The sequence below is a fragment of the Haliotis asinina genome, chromosome 1 (genome assembly GCF_037392515.1).
Source record: "Haliotis asinina isolate JCU_RB_2024 chromosome 1, JCU_Hal_asi_v2, whole genome shotgun sequence".
In the NCBI taxonomy this organism is placed as follows: domain Eukaryota; kingdom Metazoa; phylum Mollusca; class Gastropoda; order Lepetellida; family Haliotidae; genus Haliotis; species Haliotis asinina.
Window position 1 is genome coordinate 65577730 of NC_090280.1, and position 15585 is coordinate 65593314.

Consider the following 15585-nt stretch of genomic DNA (forward strand, 5'->3'; position numbering starts at 1 on the left):
TGGCAATTCTGACTTTCACTGACCAAATAAATAGATGTATTTCCACAAAGAAAACAGAAAGCAGGTGAGTTTATCAACATTTACTCATCACGTGACAGGCATGTTATGTACAAATATTCAGAGTTTCTATCGCTCTCTCCCTTACACACCATCTCTATGTACAAGGCTAGTGCCAGTCTCTCTCTCTCGCTCTCTCTCTCTCTCCACACGCCAAGCAGGGACCCACAACGCAGAACATTGCATTAGATATGGCAAAATGTGACGCCAGCTCCACCACATGACGCTGGTTAACACCTCCCACCCTTTACCTGGAACTTCCAGAGACTCTAATGATTTATCCCAAACAGCTCATTAGTTACGAGAATATATTAAAAAAGTGTATTATCTAGACAGACACGTATTCACCATATACTGTCAAGATTTAACCTATGTCCTGAATACATCATGTCTGAACATCAACATGATTCATAATTTGACCACATTGAATCATTCACCTGGAAAGCTTACACACAAGTTTTGATTGTGAAAGATTCTGAACACTTTAAATTCTATTTCCTGAGCCACATAGCTGAAGACCATATGAATCTTTAAGTAGCTGGAGCTTCATACATTTGATACATTCCACTTCCCGAATCCCTTATGTACAGCACAATGTAGTGGAACTGAAGTGCAGGCTGTTTCCAGCAGTATCAAGTGTTACCTCCCTTCTCTAAGAGTTTCCTTTGAACTCTCCATCCCCTGGAAAGAATCTTGTAAAGGGATATAACTACTAAACGTCTAAGAACACTGAAACATTATTTATGATCACACTTGAAGATCATGAGCTCAATGAATAAGATGATGACAACAAAAGGTGGGCATCAGTATCATCTTCGAAATATATTACAATCTACAAATTGTAAACATTCCAATAGATATCAAAGCTCTAGAGGGAAAACAAGTGTACTATCCAGTAGCATTTGTGGTGTCTTCTCATATCACATTTAAATGCCCATCCATTCATTATTCCTGAATAATTTATGACCAAGACATTAATACATCCAAAAACCTGATGTTGTAAGGAAACAAAGATACAATCTGAATTGTTGATGGAGAAAATACTGTTCAGTATCTGATGATTTTATGTCTACAGTTTTAGTTTGGCCCTGTGTCTTTAAGTGGACTGCTTTCATCAGTCACTGTTCATACCAAAAGCAAAAAAGTCTACTGGAGATCAGGATGGGACAATGAAACGGAAGACTGAAACTGACTTCATGACCATAGAGAGCCTTCATGAAATGTCTGATATAGGCATGTGATATATACCCTTCAACAAAAGTTAAGCACCATCATTTACAAAGTTGATGTTTGACAATATATCACAAATTGGCTTCTGCAGGAGTTGTGGGACTTTCAGAAAAGCATTGCTAAAGTTTGGGTATACATATGAGTCAGTATGGGCAAACATGGAGATTTCACACAGGACTTGTCAATGTAATGTCTTCATCGCCTCTTAATGGCGTTCAAAACACAATGAGTGAGTGAGCAAGTGAGTTAGTTTTATTTTGCTTTTAGCAATATTCCAGCATTATCAAAGCAGAGGTAACCAGAAATCGGTTTCACACATGGTTGGGAACTGAATCTGGAACTTCGGTGGGATGAGCAAACACTTTAACCGCTTAGCTACCCCAATACCCTTGAAAGATAAATTGTTCAGTCTCATATAAAGTAGCAATAGCGCTCAATAAGAAATACTTGTATATTTCAAATCTCCTTTCAGTAAGGAGAAGGAAGTTTCAGGCTTTACTTCATAAGAACATTGCTGCAGATTCCTGATTCTTCAATCAGACACTGGAAGTTTCAAGAGAATGGGTGACCTACAACATATCAATCTGGTCAAAAACCTCAGCATACAGACACTCTTTGTAAAATTAAAGATTGGCCTTCCACAGATTATGCTTTTGGCATTGTGAAACATTTGATTCATTGTCTGGTTAATCACCAATATGCACATGAACTCACTCATGACCACATGGTCATTTTAACAACTATGAAACAGCCTTTCAGGTGTATCCCTGATCAAGGTAGCAACACCTTCAATACAGATTCATCTCTATATTGTGTATGATCGGATAAAATGTCCTAATTCTGAATAAATACATGACATTCTGTTAAAAGCATTAAAGCATAGATTCTGTCTTAAATCATGATTTGGTTTTACAAGTCTAAACAGTTTTGACAGAATTAAGTAGCATCTGAAAAACAGCAAATTGCTGATTGCCAACCTGAAAGGGCTGCTGTACAATTAAATACTAAAATTCTAAACATGTGACAAGTTGACACAAAGAAAGAAAATGATCATTTGATTATGTTATCATAAATATCTTCTGAGCAGTAATATTCCATTTGTTAAGTATATACAATATATTAAACACCTTTGGTTCTTCATTTAGAAGCTCCAAGCTTCACAAATGTCTGTGATTCCCTGGTATATGACCCTTTTGGCAACAACTCAGCAGAAGAAACTGTTATGTTTTTAATGATACTGTTACTGGAGCTAAAAGCTACAGGTGAGCATAGTCCATCATTAAAATCACAAAGTATGCAAATACACTTTCTTAAGTTACCATTTTCACTACACAAAAGATCTTTCTGGAAAATGTTGAAAGATAACGGAGATTGGATCACAGCAATAACAAATCTGTATGATAAACCTATTTCCAGATAAGCAACATCCTCGATATCTCCAGGGTATACGTTCTGACAAGTCTCCACTATACCCTGGACACATCTACGGCTCTGCCTGATAAATGTATTACCTCCCTTTTATCATATCAGGTGTATACGCTGACAAGTTGATCACAACTCACTTTCGCTTTTTAAATTATCTAAGCGATTAAGCTTGGCAACGCAAACCATGCAGAGGTTCTCTGAAAGAGGTAAAAGGAGTCCTTGCTTGTATGTGTTTAAAGTTTCGGACCTTCTAGCTGTCTCTATGATTTTTTTAAAAAATCCTTTGCAAACCTTCCCAGTTGCGACTGCTACTTTTGTTGACACTGACAAGCGCGGCCATAACGGCGGCCTAGCTGACTGGCTACTGTGAGAATGCGGAGCCTGCAAAGGGAGGTAATAAAATTCTCGGGCCGACCCGTAGATGCGTCCAGGGTATAGTGGAGACTTATCGGAACGCATACCCTGGAGATATCGAGGATGGATAAGCAATGGACTGGAATTACTCCCTTTCAATTGTCAATTATTCAGTGTATTATATGTCAATTCTGCTGGAAAAGACCTTAGACACATTTGCAAACCTAGCCTCATTACAAGTCCATTGTGAAAGGACATCTCAAGAAGCAGGAGTTTCATCCTGTCTACTGAAGAAAACACCTCATCCACAGAAAATTTTATGGGACTCATTTACTCCATTTCAGATATGACTTTCCCCAATCTGTGGTACGAAGCAGAGATGGTGACATCACTCCCATAACAAACAACAGGAAGGATATGACACTGGATAATTGAGGCTGACATTTAACACGAAGCTTTCCATTAATCTTCCCTTCTGCCTACCTCTAGCCTTCAATCGCATCAGAATCATGACACACTAAGCTATGATCTACTTACTTCTCATCTAACAGCCTTATTCCCACATAAAATGGGTTGTTTGTCAAATACAGGAATTTAACAAACTTATTCAAACATGAAAGAATACAATCATATCATTTCCTGTGTAGAAAAAAGAATGCTTTGATTGTTAACATTTAAAGTTACAATATCGCATCAAGTTTTGTTCATGTCTCATCTGCTGATGTGAGACAATGTTTAAACATTGGTCTTGTGAGTGCTGTGCTGAAATTCTGAGTTCCTGTGTCTGACAACATTACTTACATCATGAGTAGCAGGCAAACAAGTAACAAAATCCTATATCTATGTAGAACATTTTCTCATAACAATGTGAAGGCTCTTTTGATCAAATATTCAAACTTTGTCAACAATAATACACATTGCTGGATTTAACAGAATTCATAACAATCAAGAAAAATAAAATATTGTAAACATGAGGTTCATCAGCTGGTTTGATGACAAAAAGTGACCTCTGACCTTATTCATTCATACTCAGTCACTCATCTTCCAAATAACTCATTTCTTATTTTTGACAACAAATTAAATGATAAAAATAAATATTAAACCTTTGATTGGTATTCATCAGTTGTAAATGTATGACTTCAACATTCAGAGCTTGTCCACCATAGATATTTAGTAAAACAGTAATCAAAAAAATGTTTCAGGCTCTAAAAACAACTTGATTTCATTTTTCATTGACAAAACAGTGAAGTATGGCCTTGCTAAAAGAAAAGATTTTCAACCTGAGGGATACAATGATTTGACCTGGTGATAATGTCTTAAAAAGCTTTGTGGATGAATTCAGCATCATGGACAAGTTTCCTTATCCTGTCAAAGGTCAGTTTGTGTTACCATGGAAACCATTTAATTACGTGTATTGGGGAAAACCTGAGGGATGTTTAAGCAAATATGAAACAGATATGCAACAAAATTAACTTTATAGATAGAAAAACAACAGAACATTTTCAATGGACATGTAGAATAACAAGAGCTATGTGCCACATATGGTAATACTTGTTGCCTACACGTCGAACAGGTGGGGGAGTGATGCATTTAGAGTATTGCAGTAATAGCAGATCACATGTAAGAGTAAGGTTCAGTGTGACACATGTATTGTGTGCGTCACACTGTGGAGTGCTGCAGCGAGACACCTAAACACCGCTGCTGACCAGTTCACCAAGGGAACCACACCTCGTCAGTATCACAAATGAAGTGTGATTGAGTTTAGTTTTATGCAGCTTCTAGCAATATGTCAGTAACAGCATGGCAGGGGACACCAAAACTGTGCTTCACACATTGTACCCATGTGGGGAATCGAATCTGGTTCTTCAACATGACAAGTAACTGCATTAGCCACTTTGAAGAACACCCGCAATGGGTTTCAGAGGCTGTTCTCATGTTGGGAACCAAATACTTGGTCTTGGTGTGTGAGCCAATGCTTTAGCCACTAGAGTTGTCAAATATGCACTATCAGGAAAAACTGTGATTTCTACTATAATCTTATGAGTCTGGCACTGGATCAAGGGACAGAACTCAGGGGGGGCATTGTCTCCAGTCCATGGTGAGAATTCTCCAAACAAAGAACAATTATTTGTCTGTCTTCATATTTGTTTGTTAGAAACCCATACAGCTGAAAACAAATGTTATGCAGTTTAACAAATAAATTAAAAGCCCTAATAGGTGAGAAGCATGAAGAATACTGAAAATACAAGCCACTACTGTCAACATAAACCACCAACCGAACGGCCAGCAAACAGGGGGAAAAATGTTTTCGGTGAGTGAGTTGGTTTCAATACCACAAAAGGAGCTGTTATCACATCAGTGTAATATGGCAGGAGAGACTGAGGTGAAACTACAGCTATGGTGCTGACAAACCCAGAAAAATAATTGGGATTTGAACCCACAACTGGAGGATTCAAGCATAGCCACGTAAAGCAGCTCCACTTGGTCTAATGGCAACTAGGTCATCCATGTCCCCTACAGTGAGTAAACTGGACACTGATGACAACAGTACTTCAACTTTAAGCAGAACATGACTGAGCCTTGTGATGACAGTTCAACATGGTGGCCAGAATTCTGCTGGGTACACTGATATGAAGAGTATAAATCACATTCATGTAAAACGGTTGGCTAAGTTGATCCCTTCCACCCCTGCAACATAATGAGATAACCCATGCATGTCCTTCTGGGGAATTCAATAAGGTTGAGACTTTTCTTTACAATATGTATCATCAACTTCAAGCAGTTTCTCATCATTATTCCGTGAGGTTTAACATCACAGTATTCAGTTTGGTTGAACAACATCAATCTGAACAGTATTTCAACAGTATCACTGCATGTGAGCCTGAAGCGATGCCGATCTGGGACGTTGATCACTTTCGTGAAACGCACAGGCACAGGTAACAGCACTGACAAACAATGTTCAGAATCATGTTATTTCTGGGACTCAGATCAATGGTCAGCAGATCGTGGCATCCAAAGGGATGCAACTCTGCAAAGCAGATAACAGTATCATAGACTACAGAGACACCATTGTATAGAATATCATTCCAAACCATCCTTCTTAAATACAGTTTTCACAAAGTTGCATGACGTCCACTTTGTTTAGGGTGACATTGATTTGATGAATAATGGAAGACTACATGCAAAAACTAAAAACACCTAAGTAAAACTTTGTACATAGCAATAAGCACTAGCTTTGAAGTTGGATGATAATTTAAAATATTTAAACGATTAAAAGATGCCTATGTTGATAACAGTTTTATATCACAATTGACATAACACTCAAGAAAGCTAAAAAGATGTACATATAGATAAATAAACTTCTTGCAGTGAGTTCTCAATGCAATATGAATATCACATACATAATCAGATAAAAATGGGATTACTATAAGCTTTAGACTTCTCAATAAATTAGACAAAAGATTTGTGTCTGAAACAGATATGAAAAATCAACCTGTTCATCCTGCACACAGGCAGTCATGCATGAAAACAGGTGGACAATACATTCATCCAACCAGAATGAACTACTCTTGTGCCCTCATAGTTCCATGTTAGCATGGGATCGCCCCAAATCCAAAAATATACACTCAGTAGCACATGTGCTGAAAACGGTCATAAAACTGTATATTTTTTTAAGTTCCATGATGCAACTGCTCCCCAACTGTCGTGTTATCTCAATGTCAGGATAGACAACGTATCTCGTTCACTTCAGATTCCCACTCCTTTGAATACTTCAGGTCACTGTCTTTTCAACTGTGGACTAAAAGATACATCGTTACCTCAGTTATGTCCTGAAAGTGAGCTCAGTTACACTGTGTATCTACATCGTAAATCTCCTTTGTGTATTACTGCAGAATATCAACATGAATCCACAGTGCAGACTGAACTGAAAATACAGCAGTTCCACTGTTGCCCTAAATCTTCTCCCTTAACTAAACCCAGAGAATCATGCTCAAATTGACACCTGACATGAACTCAGTCCTACAAAATTAGTCACCCCATGATAACTGATAGAACATGACTGTCCCCTGAAGGAATGGCAGTTGTAGCACAGTCTGTCCAAGCCACAACTGTATACCCAGCATCTGGATTTGAGGACTCTAAAGGTTGGTTAACTCCAACAGTGTAACAAGTGAATCCCAATCACACAAACGAGTAGTGGTTCTCCACTGCCCTGCCATGAGAGAGCTGTTGCTGTGAGCCTTGTGCCTGTTCACGTACAACGTTCTCAATGGACGATGTTCTTGACCTCACAGAACCACTTATCACAACGATGTCACGATTATTGTCAAAATGCCCATGATGTGTTGATAAAGAATTTCTGAGCCCCGATCCATTTCCATGTGATCGTGGTGATCCTCGTGGCAAGGTCGTAGGAGTACGTGGCCTCTCCATGGCAACGATATAGTCTGTTAAGGTAACATCCGATGATCCTCCAGATTCCAGTGGGATTGGATGTGTGCGGAAATGCTCCAACATGTCAAATATTGTCTGAAACCACAGGTGTTGTACACGACACTGTCCTTCATTGTTAATTGTCATCCGTAAATGCTGAAAAAACGAAAGAAAAACAGAGGGTGAATACTTTTAAACACTGCTCTGTGCAGTAATTCAGTTACAGCCTATTTTGATTCACACACAGAAGCCCTCCCTGGTTGTTAGGGACCTATTATTACCTGTGATTCACAAATAGAGACACTCACAGATTGCTGGGGACCTATAATTACCTGTGATTCACAAATAGAGACACAGATTGCTGGGGACCTATAATTACCTGTGATTCACAAACAGAGACACTCACAGATTGCTGGGGACCTATAATTACCTGTGATTCACAAATAGAGACACTCACAGATTGCTGGGGGCCTATTCTGTCATGTGATTCACAAATAGAGACACTCACAGATTGCTGGGGACCTAATATTACCTGTGATTCACACAAATTGAGACACTCACAGATTGATGGGGGTCTATCATTACCTGTGATTCACAAATAGAGACACTCACAGACTGTTGGGGGTCTATTTTGACACGTTATTCAAAAACAGAGACATTCACCGATTGGTGAGGGGAATTATTCCAGAATCAATGCATGAAAACAATCATGAGCTATTGTTAGAATATACAGGGGCAGTGTGCAACAGTTATGTCAGCCCTGTGGTTCCAAATGAATAAACACTCACCCATATAAAAGGTAAGTTTGCATTGATCCTAGTGGTCAGTAAATTTATGAAACTTTTATGAGATATTAAAAATTCAAAAGAATATAATAGCATTGACAGTTAATGTACAAGTGTTCCTTTAGGCCTGTGAAGTACAGACAGGGCCACTAATTATTGTCCTCTTACTGGTCCTGTGGTCAAGTGCGAAAAGTTTGTAACACAGCAGGGGGAGAGCATGGTGACAATGATATCAGGGGTACTAGAGCAAGACATGTCAGTTCTTCCTTACCTTAGCTCTACCCTGGAAGTTAAAAGTGAGGACATATTCGCCTGTCCGTGTTTCACTCTTTCGGACAAGGAACACACCATGTCCAATGGGTCCCTGTTGCAGGACCAGCTGAGCAGCCTCAGCTCGAGACAGGGTCCCATGAAACCAGGGATATTCCCTCAACATTGTGTCGATTGAGCCTTCACCAAGCATATCCCGATGCTCTGAAATTGGTATAAAGAACTTAACAACTTATTAGGAATTAGATGTTGAGGAAGACATGGCATCATTATTAAATCATAATTACTGCATCACTTCTGAGATTTCAGGTAAATGAACAGGTAATAACCAAACTGGTCAATGAAATGCAAAGTCTGAGATAACTTATAACTAGATGAGACATGATGATTTGCCATGTAAACTTCATTTTCTGTTTTGCTGGCACATATATGCAGATACAAAGATTGTTTTTAGTGTTCTAGCAAACAAAGCAGGAAATTAGCAATCAGCTGTTGTTTAGTTAAAAAACAATCAATAATATATTTCCAAGGATTCTGTAATGGATTCTGCTGAAAGTGAACAAACCAAAGCCACTGTCGTATCTGGGTGAGCCTGCAACATCCACTGCACTTGACACTCTACTGGACACAGGTGTGGCATGGGGTGTGCTCCACGGTCGGGGGGAGGGACGAGGGGGCACCTCCGGTGGGTTGGCTCCAATGGAACCCTGCGAGGAACTCCGCTGGTGGGCAGTGATGGGAGGGGACTCTGTACAACACAACAACAAACTTTGTTCAGACTGTCTACATAGCAAATAACTTGTAGTGTACACAAGACATATGGTATTTTAGATAATATAACAACTCTTTGTTGGCCATTTCTTTGTTAAGGCACATTAAATCTTGAGGAGTTGTTCCAATATTTTAAAACTTTGAGAGAACAACCATTATGTATTTTAAATGTGTGGGGGAAGAAAGGACATGGTAGTGCCAAAAATACTTCAAAAAGCATAATCAGTTTGAGACCCGTGAAGGTCCCGGGGTAGAATAGGCCTTCAGCAACCCATGCTTGCCATAAAAGGTGACTATGCTTGTCGTAAGAGGCGACTAACGGGATCGGGTGGTCAGACTAGCTGACTTGGTTGACACATGTCATCGGTTCCCCATTGCGCAGATCGATGCTCATGTTGTTGATCACTGGATTGTCTGGTCCAGACTCGATTATTTACAGACCGTCGCCATATAGCTGGAATATTGCTAAGTGTGACGTAAAACTAAACTCACTCACTCATAATCAGTTTGATAAATCTTGGTAGGACAGAGAGTACTTAAGGTAAAAGGTTCATCATCTTTACTTATTCTAAAGAAATGAACACTTTGGAATCAGTAATTATGCCACTTCCAATGATAACTAAATGGTTGCTATCTTTCATTTAGCCAGAAAATATGTAGCAACAATTTTTCTTTTAAAATGTTTCTGCAAAAGGTTATGAGAAGAATGAGGAAAATCAAGGTATATTTTCATTTTTATCGTTCAAGATGAAAATGTGGGTGGTTGCATACTAAAGAATCATACTCAATGAAGCATCATAAAATCTCTCTGAAGTCTCACATAATTGAAGCAAATTGTCATCTCACCTTTTCTCTCTATTGAGCCTGAAGGTGCAGTGGGCAGCCTTGGCCTCCTTTGAAAACAAAACCACCAAGATGAAATTAAGGTTATTATCACAAAGTAACATATCTCTAGTTCCCTGGGATATGTGCCACCATTACAGCTGCTATGGCAACAACGGTCTACAGTGTTGAAATATTCTTAACATGAAGTAAGGTTTGACTAAAACTTTCTAAAAATCAATAAAAGAGTTCCTCGCACAATTCCAACTATGATATGAGGCCAATACCCTTGTAGGAAGTCCAAACTGGATATTCGGAGCAACAAGCTAACAGTCTAACCATGAGGTTTACACACAACCTCCAGAGGTGTAAATGTGGACAACAAGCTGAGTACATACATGGCCTGAGAATCATCATCTGTACATCGGTTGTGTTGTATGACGCTTTGAACCACCTCCAGCCAGCTCTTCATCTCAGAATACGACGATGCCTCAATCACATACTCGATTGTGCCTTCTCCCTGAAATACATGATGACTCATTACAACTCGTCACCTTTGATGGACAAAGTTCTGAGTGAGTGAGTGAGTGAGTGAGTGAGTGAGTGAGTGAGTGTCAGTCAGTCAGTCAGTCAGTCAGTCAGTCAGTCAGTGAAAAAAACAGTTAAAAATATTTTCCAGTTATACCATGCTACATTATCTTCATATGGTAGGACCATAAGTAAAACCATTCGATAAAACCAAGGAGAACTGAAAAGAAGCTGAAGAACCTAGAACCATTACCAGAATTCAAATGCTGATAGGTTCCATGTGAGTTTAAGGGAAGCAAACACAAGCTCCTATGAAGACTATGCTGGCATTAAAATTGTTTAAAGTTCAGCTGAGTTAACAGCGTCTTTCAACAGCAGAAGACATACAATTCAGACCTTGGCGTGTACAATACAGGCATACTTTCTGGATAACAACTTGTTTATTTCATGAGTGCTATGCCTCGATACATATATGTATTGCGTGTACAGATGGACAGGATTAACAATACTTTTTTTTTCTAATTCAATTAACTATTTCTTTATCAAAGTATCCAATGACAACACAGACAAAACCATCAATATAGCTTATGAGTGAGTGAATGAGTATGACTTAACACTGCATCTAGCAATATCATGGCAAGGGACACTTTAAATGGGCTTCACACAACGTACCCATGAGGGAAACTGAACTCGGGTCTTCAGCATGATGAGCGAACACTTTGACCACTAGGTTACCACACCACCCTACACAACTTATGACCTTCATTGTGTCATAATACTGATATCAAGTCTTACCTTCATCACAAAAGAATTTTCATGATCTGGCATCTCTAGTGCAGTTGTCTCCCTTGCATCAGTGATGAGTAAACAGAACAACCCAGACTTTGGCTTGATGGACTGAAAACAGAACAGGACACATTAGACATTTACTTCAAACATGTCATAAGAAAACTGCATGCAACATGTTCACATCAGGGTTTAATCAAATTACACCATAATCATTATCACACAACGGAGACAACAATATGCCTCGCCATTACTGCATGTTTCATTATTAACTACTCAGAAACACAAGTCCTTCAGCAGGTAAGGACATTTGATAGTAGAAGATGCCAAAGTCTGACACACACACCCTGAGATAAATATATCCAAAGTCTGTAAACTTTTGCTACTTCAGGTCTGACAATTAAGAAGGTTCCTTAGTTCCTTAATAAAAGCTCAAGGTAAGCTTTTGGCCATGTGTGTACGATACCCATACATGTGAAACATGTGAATGGGGGTACTTCTGTTTTCAAGAGGGTATCTGTACTTTTAGATACCCACCATGTTTTTAAAACCCAGGTATTCATAATAACAGTATAACAGGTGCAACATATTTTATTCAGTTTTAATATTAGACAAAATCCTCCAAACAATGCTAAACTATAGGTAATAACTAATACATCATTATCACTTAGTTGGTTTTTTTTTTTACATTTTTCACATTCATGCTGCAAAAAGCTAATGTTATAAGTTCATTTCACTTACAATATAACCGGCAGCTGAATCTGATTGAGAAACACAGTACTAGCCAATTAATTCATCTCTATAGTCCTCTAATGAAGTAGTTTTCTGTTTGTAAAAAGTAAAATAATAGGTATTTTCTGTGGATGCTTTCTACCACTCTTTCTCACCGTTATTGAGTCTACAAAAAGGAAACAACTATTTGATTGGTAGCTTTTTATATATGGGACACTTTGTGAAGGGTTAACAATAAGCATGATTGGTATTCCATGCCTGTTGCACATTTATTTGTGGTTGGAAGCTGAATCGCGAATACTTAGAGGTTTTTAACTTTTCGTTCAATAAGCTTGAATTGATATGATAAGCAACATGATTTTGATGTATTGGGTAAATACACATTGTTATTTTGACATAGTGTAAACATAAATATTTAGAGTTTTTTCATACACTGGCATGTATTTTTCTTGTGAATTTCAACTTTTCTGTAGCACACTTTACACAAATGCTCAGAATATCTGGAGATTTGGTTCCTTATCCTCACATATTAAGTTTATTTCATAACTGTTTTTTTGTAAAATGATTTCACCTCAGAGACCAGAGCTAGCTCAAAGATGCAACAGAATGATTTCCTTCTCACTATCAATCTCGAAGACTTCCTATTCTTCTCATCACTGAAAAAGACTCTAATAATTCACAAACCTCAAGTAGATTAAATCTTTGTATGGTATTTCCTCACACATTCACATCAGGATACCCACCATGAAACACCCCACAATGAGCAGACAACAAAGTAGGGGTTTGTGGCCCTTTGGACTTTCTTGCAGTCCCCTTGATTTTACCCTTTTCTCAAGTGGCCCTTTTGACTAGGACCCAACACACAATACCAAGCAGACGACATGATTCTGTGTCATCACCAGCTGTTCACCAAACAACAGCAACCAATACATATCCTGTCTGCTGCACTCAACAATATTCTACATCACAGTAGTCTGTAAATATATTGCACCCATGAACATTCAGGTTAAAATTGCTCTTCAGCAACCAGTGCTTATTATCATAAGAAGTGACAAACAGGGGATCAGGTGGTCAGGCTAGCTGACTTTGTCATCGAATCCCAATCAAGCAGATCGATCCTCATGATGTTTTCTGGTCAAGGTTATTTACAGGCCACTACCAGGTAGCTGGAACATTATTGAGCGCAACATTAAACAACTAACTAAGTGTAAATACATGATGTCTGTAGACGGTCACCACAAACTCCCTTCCCAGTTCTGGAACAAGCATGGGTGGCTTGAGGCCTTATCTGACCAGACTCAAGGCCTGTTTGTACAGTACAAACACAAGCAACGACCTTGCAATACTTTAGGGAATACAGACATCTAATAAAAGAAGATTTCATTGATCTGTCCAATCCTAAAATAATGAAAGAGGAAAAACATATCATGAAAAGCATGTGTGGACATTTCTACAGCCCAGCATGTATCACAAGGTGATCTGTCAGCCAGGAAATGTAAGAAGCTGGTTGTACAGACGACCCAGATAGATGCAGAGGTAGTTATTTCCTGCATTCAATACAGGACATACACAAGCAGATGGCTAAATGATCAGATGGTTGATGTTATAGTCCACATCAGAAACTGATGGTCTACTGAAAACTTGGGATAACAAATTCATTAACATATAGAGGCTTTCCTCTCCAATATGACCAGATATGCCCATGGGATACTGATAGTCCACAGTCTCAATGACACTCAAACACACACCTGAATGTTTAGCACTGGTATCGGACACTACAGAAGAATGAATCCGCATTCGGTATCTCTACTTAGGTTAGCAATATTATCGCAAACACCTGTCTTTAACATTTAGCTACACACCTGTATCAACTTGGTTACTCCAAACACTTGTGATACCATGATTACACGATGCCATTTAGAAAGTGGTCAAATGCAACATATGTCATATTTGGGATTTCACTATCTTAGTAAAGTACAAAATCTAGTAATGTTTTTGGTTGAGTCTCATCCGGGATTCGAACCCGCACCCTCAGAGTCAGGTGGCTGACTTTGTGTGCCGGCAATTAGGTGCCTGACTCTGCGGGTGCGGGTTCGAAGTAAAGGACATATAACACACAAATTCATTAGTTGTTTTCTTTTTCTATTATGAAGCTTTTACAAATACCACACTAACTTACCTGTCTAACCAAGGGTCATTACACACCTGTGTGTTCACAACCAGAATCTTAACACAACTGAGTGTTGCCTGTCTATTGACAACCAAAATCATTATACATTCTTGTGTTACCTTTCTATTCACAACAAGAATCATTATACATTCATGTGTTACTTGTCTATTCACAACCAGAATCTTTATACACTTGTGTGTTACTTGTCTATTCACACCCACAATCTTTATACACTTGAGTGTTATGTGTCTATTCACAACCAGAATCTGTATCCACCTGTGTGTTACCTGTCTAGTTACCACCAGAATCTTTAAACCTGTGAGTTGTCTTTCTATTCACATACACTGTTTTTTGTCACTGATTTAGACTTTGAACAGTGTGAGAAGCTACAAAGCAGTGTGCGAAACAGTCACTGTTCCTAAAGATCCAGTAGCCAGTAAACGTCCACAGTAACTTGCCCGACTGTCTAGTGAATTTTCATGGGGTCATTTTGCACCCATATCACTCTCCCTGACTTGCTGAGTTACAATACAATTTGAAATCATGCAAGATTACAGCCTGATAAAACCAGTCATCATATCTGCAGCTTAATGATGATCCCTATGTCATGCCGACAATATAGTATTCTCATTTTATTTGTAATGTTTAACTTAGTTTCTGCATTTAGATTTCAGGCTAATGCATAGCTGTCCGTGGAGAATGTGTCATGTGACACAGGCACTGTCATGTGGTATTGATACAGGCTTCATCATACTCAGCGTTTACTAAATTACAATGCACACTGTGATCACTAAAGCAGAAGTGATATGATGTGGGTGTACAGATATTAGCGGAAAATTTGATAATGGCAGTATGGACAATGATAGTAGACTGTGCATTATCTAGGGTCCTGGTTCAGTATCACCAGCATCCCATTACCAGTTAGTGAAGCTTGACGCTACACGCCTACATACTACATTACAGTCAACTCTCACAAAACATGCTCTGCATAACAGTTCAGGTTTCATTGCTGGAGTTTCTTGGACTTTACGCATTTAAGGTAAAGGACATACAGCACACAAATAAATTAGTTTTCTTTTTCAATTATGAAGTTTTTACATATTTTCCAAAAGAACTACACATTCTTTTCTACTTATTTTCATGAAAAATAAGTATTTTGAATGTTTGTCATACCGCTGCAACATTGAGCATATTTTTGGTGAAACAAGAACTTGATTGGTC

The 15585-nt window shown here is 38.6% G+C and overlaps 1 protein-coding gene across 1 annotated transcript in view; it reads right to left on the reverse strand.

The window, feature by feature from the left end:
- Window positions 1–65: 65 nt before the first annotated feature.
- The window catches only part of LOC137296070 (SH2B adapter protein 1-like), a 43215-nt gene continuing 27695 nt past the window's right edge, over window positions 66–15585 (reverse strand). Inside the window, exons 2-7 of the mRNA XM_067827729.1 lie at window positions 11472–11573; window positions 10547–10668; window positions 10173–10219; window positions 9121–9303; window positions 8557–8759; window positions 66–7656 (exon numbers count right to left, since the gene is read on the reverse strand). Of these exons, the coding sequence (XP_067683830.1) occupies window positions 7249–7656; window positions 8557–8759; window positions 9121–9303; window positions 10173–10219; window positions 10547–10668; window positions 11472–11573 (1065 nt within the window). The 3' untranslated portion in view covers window positions 66–7248. The remainder of the gene's footprint in view (window positions 7657–8556; window positions 8760–9120; window positions 9304–10172; window positions 10220–10546; window positions 10669–11471; window positions 11574–15585) is intronic.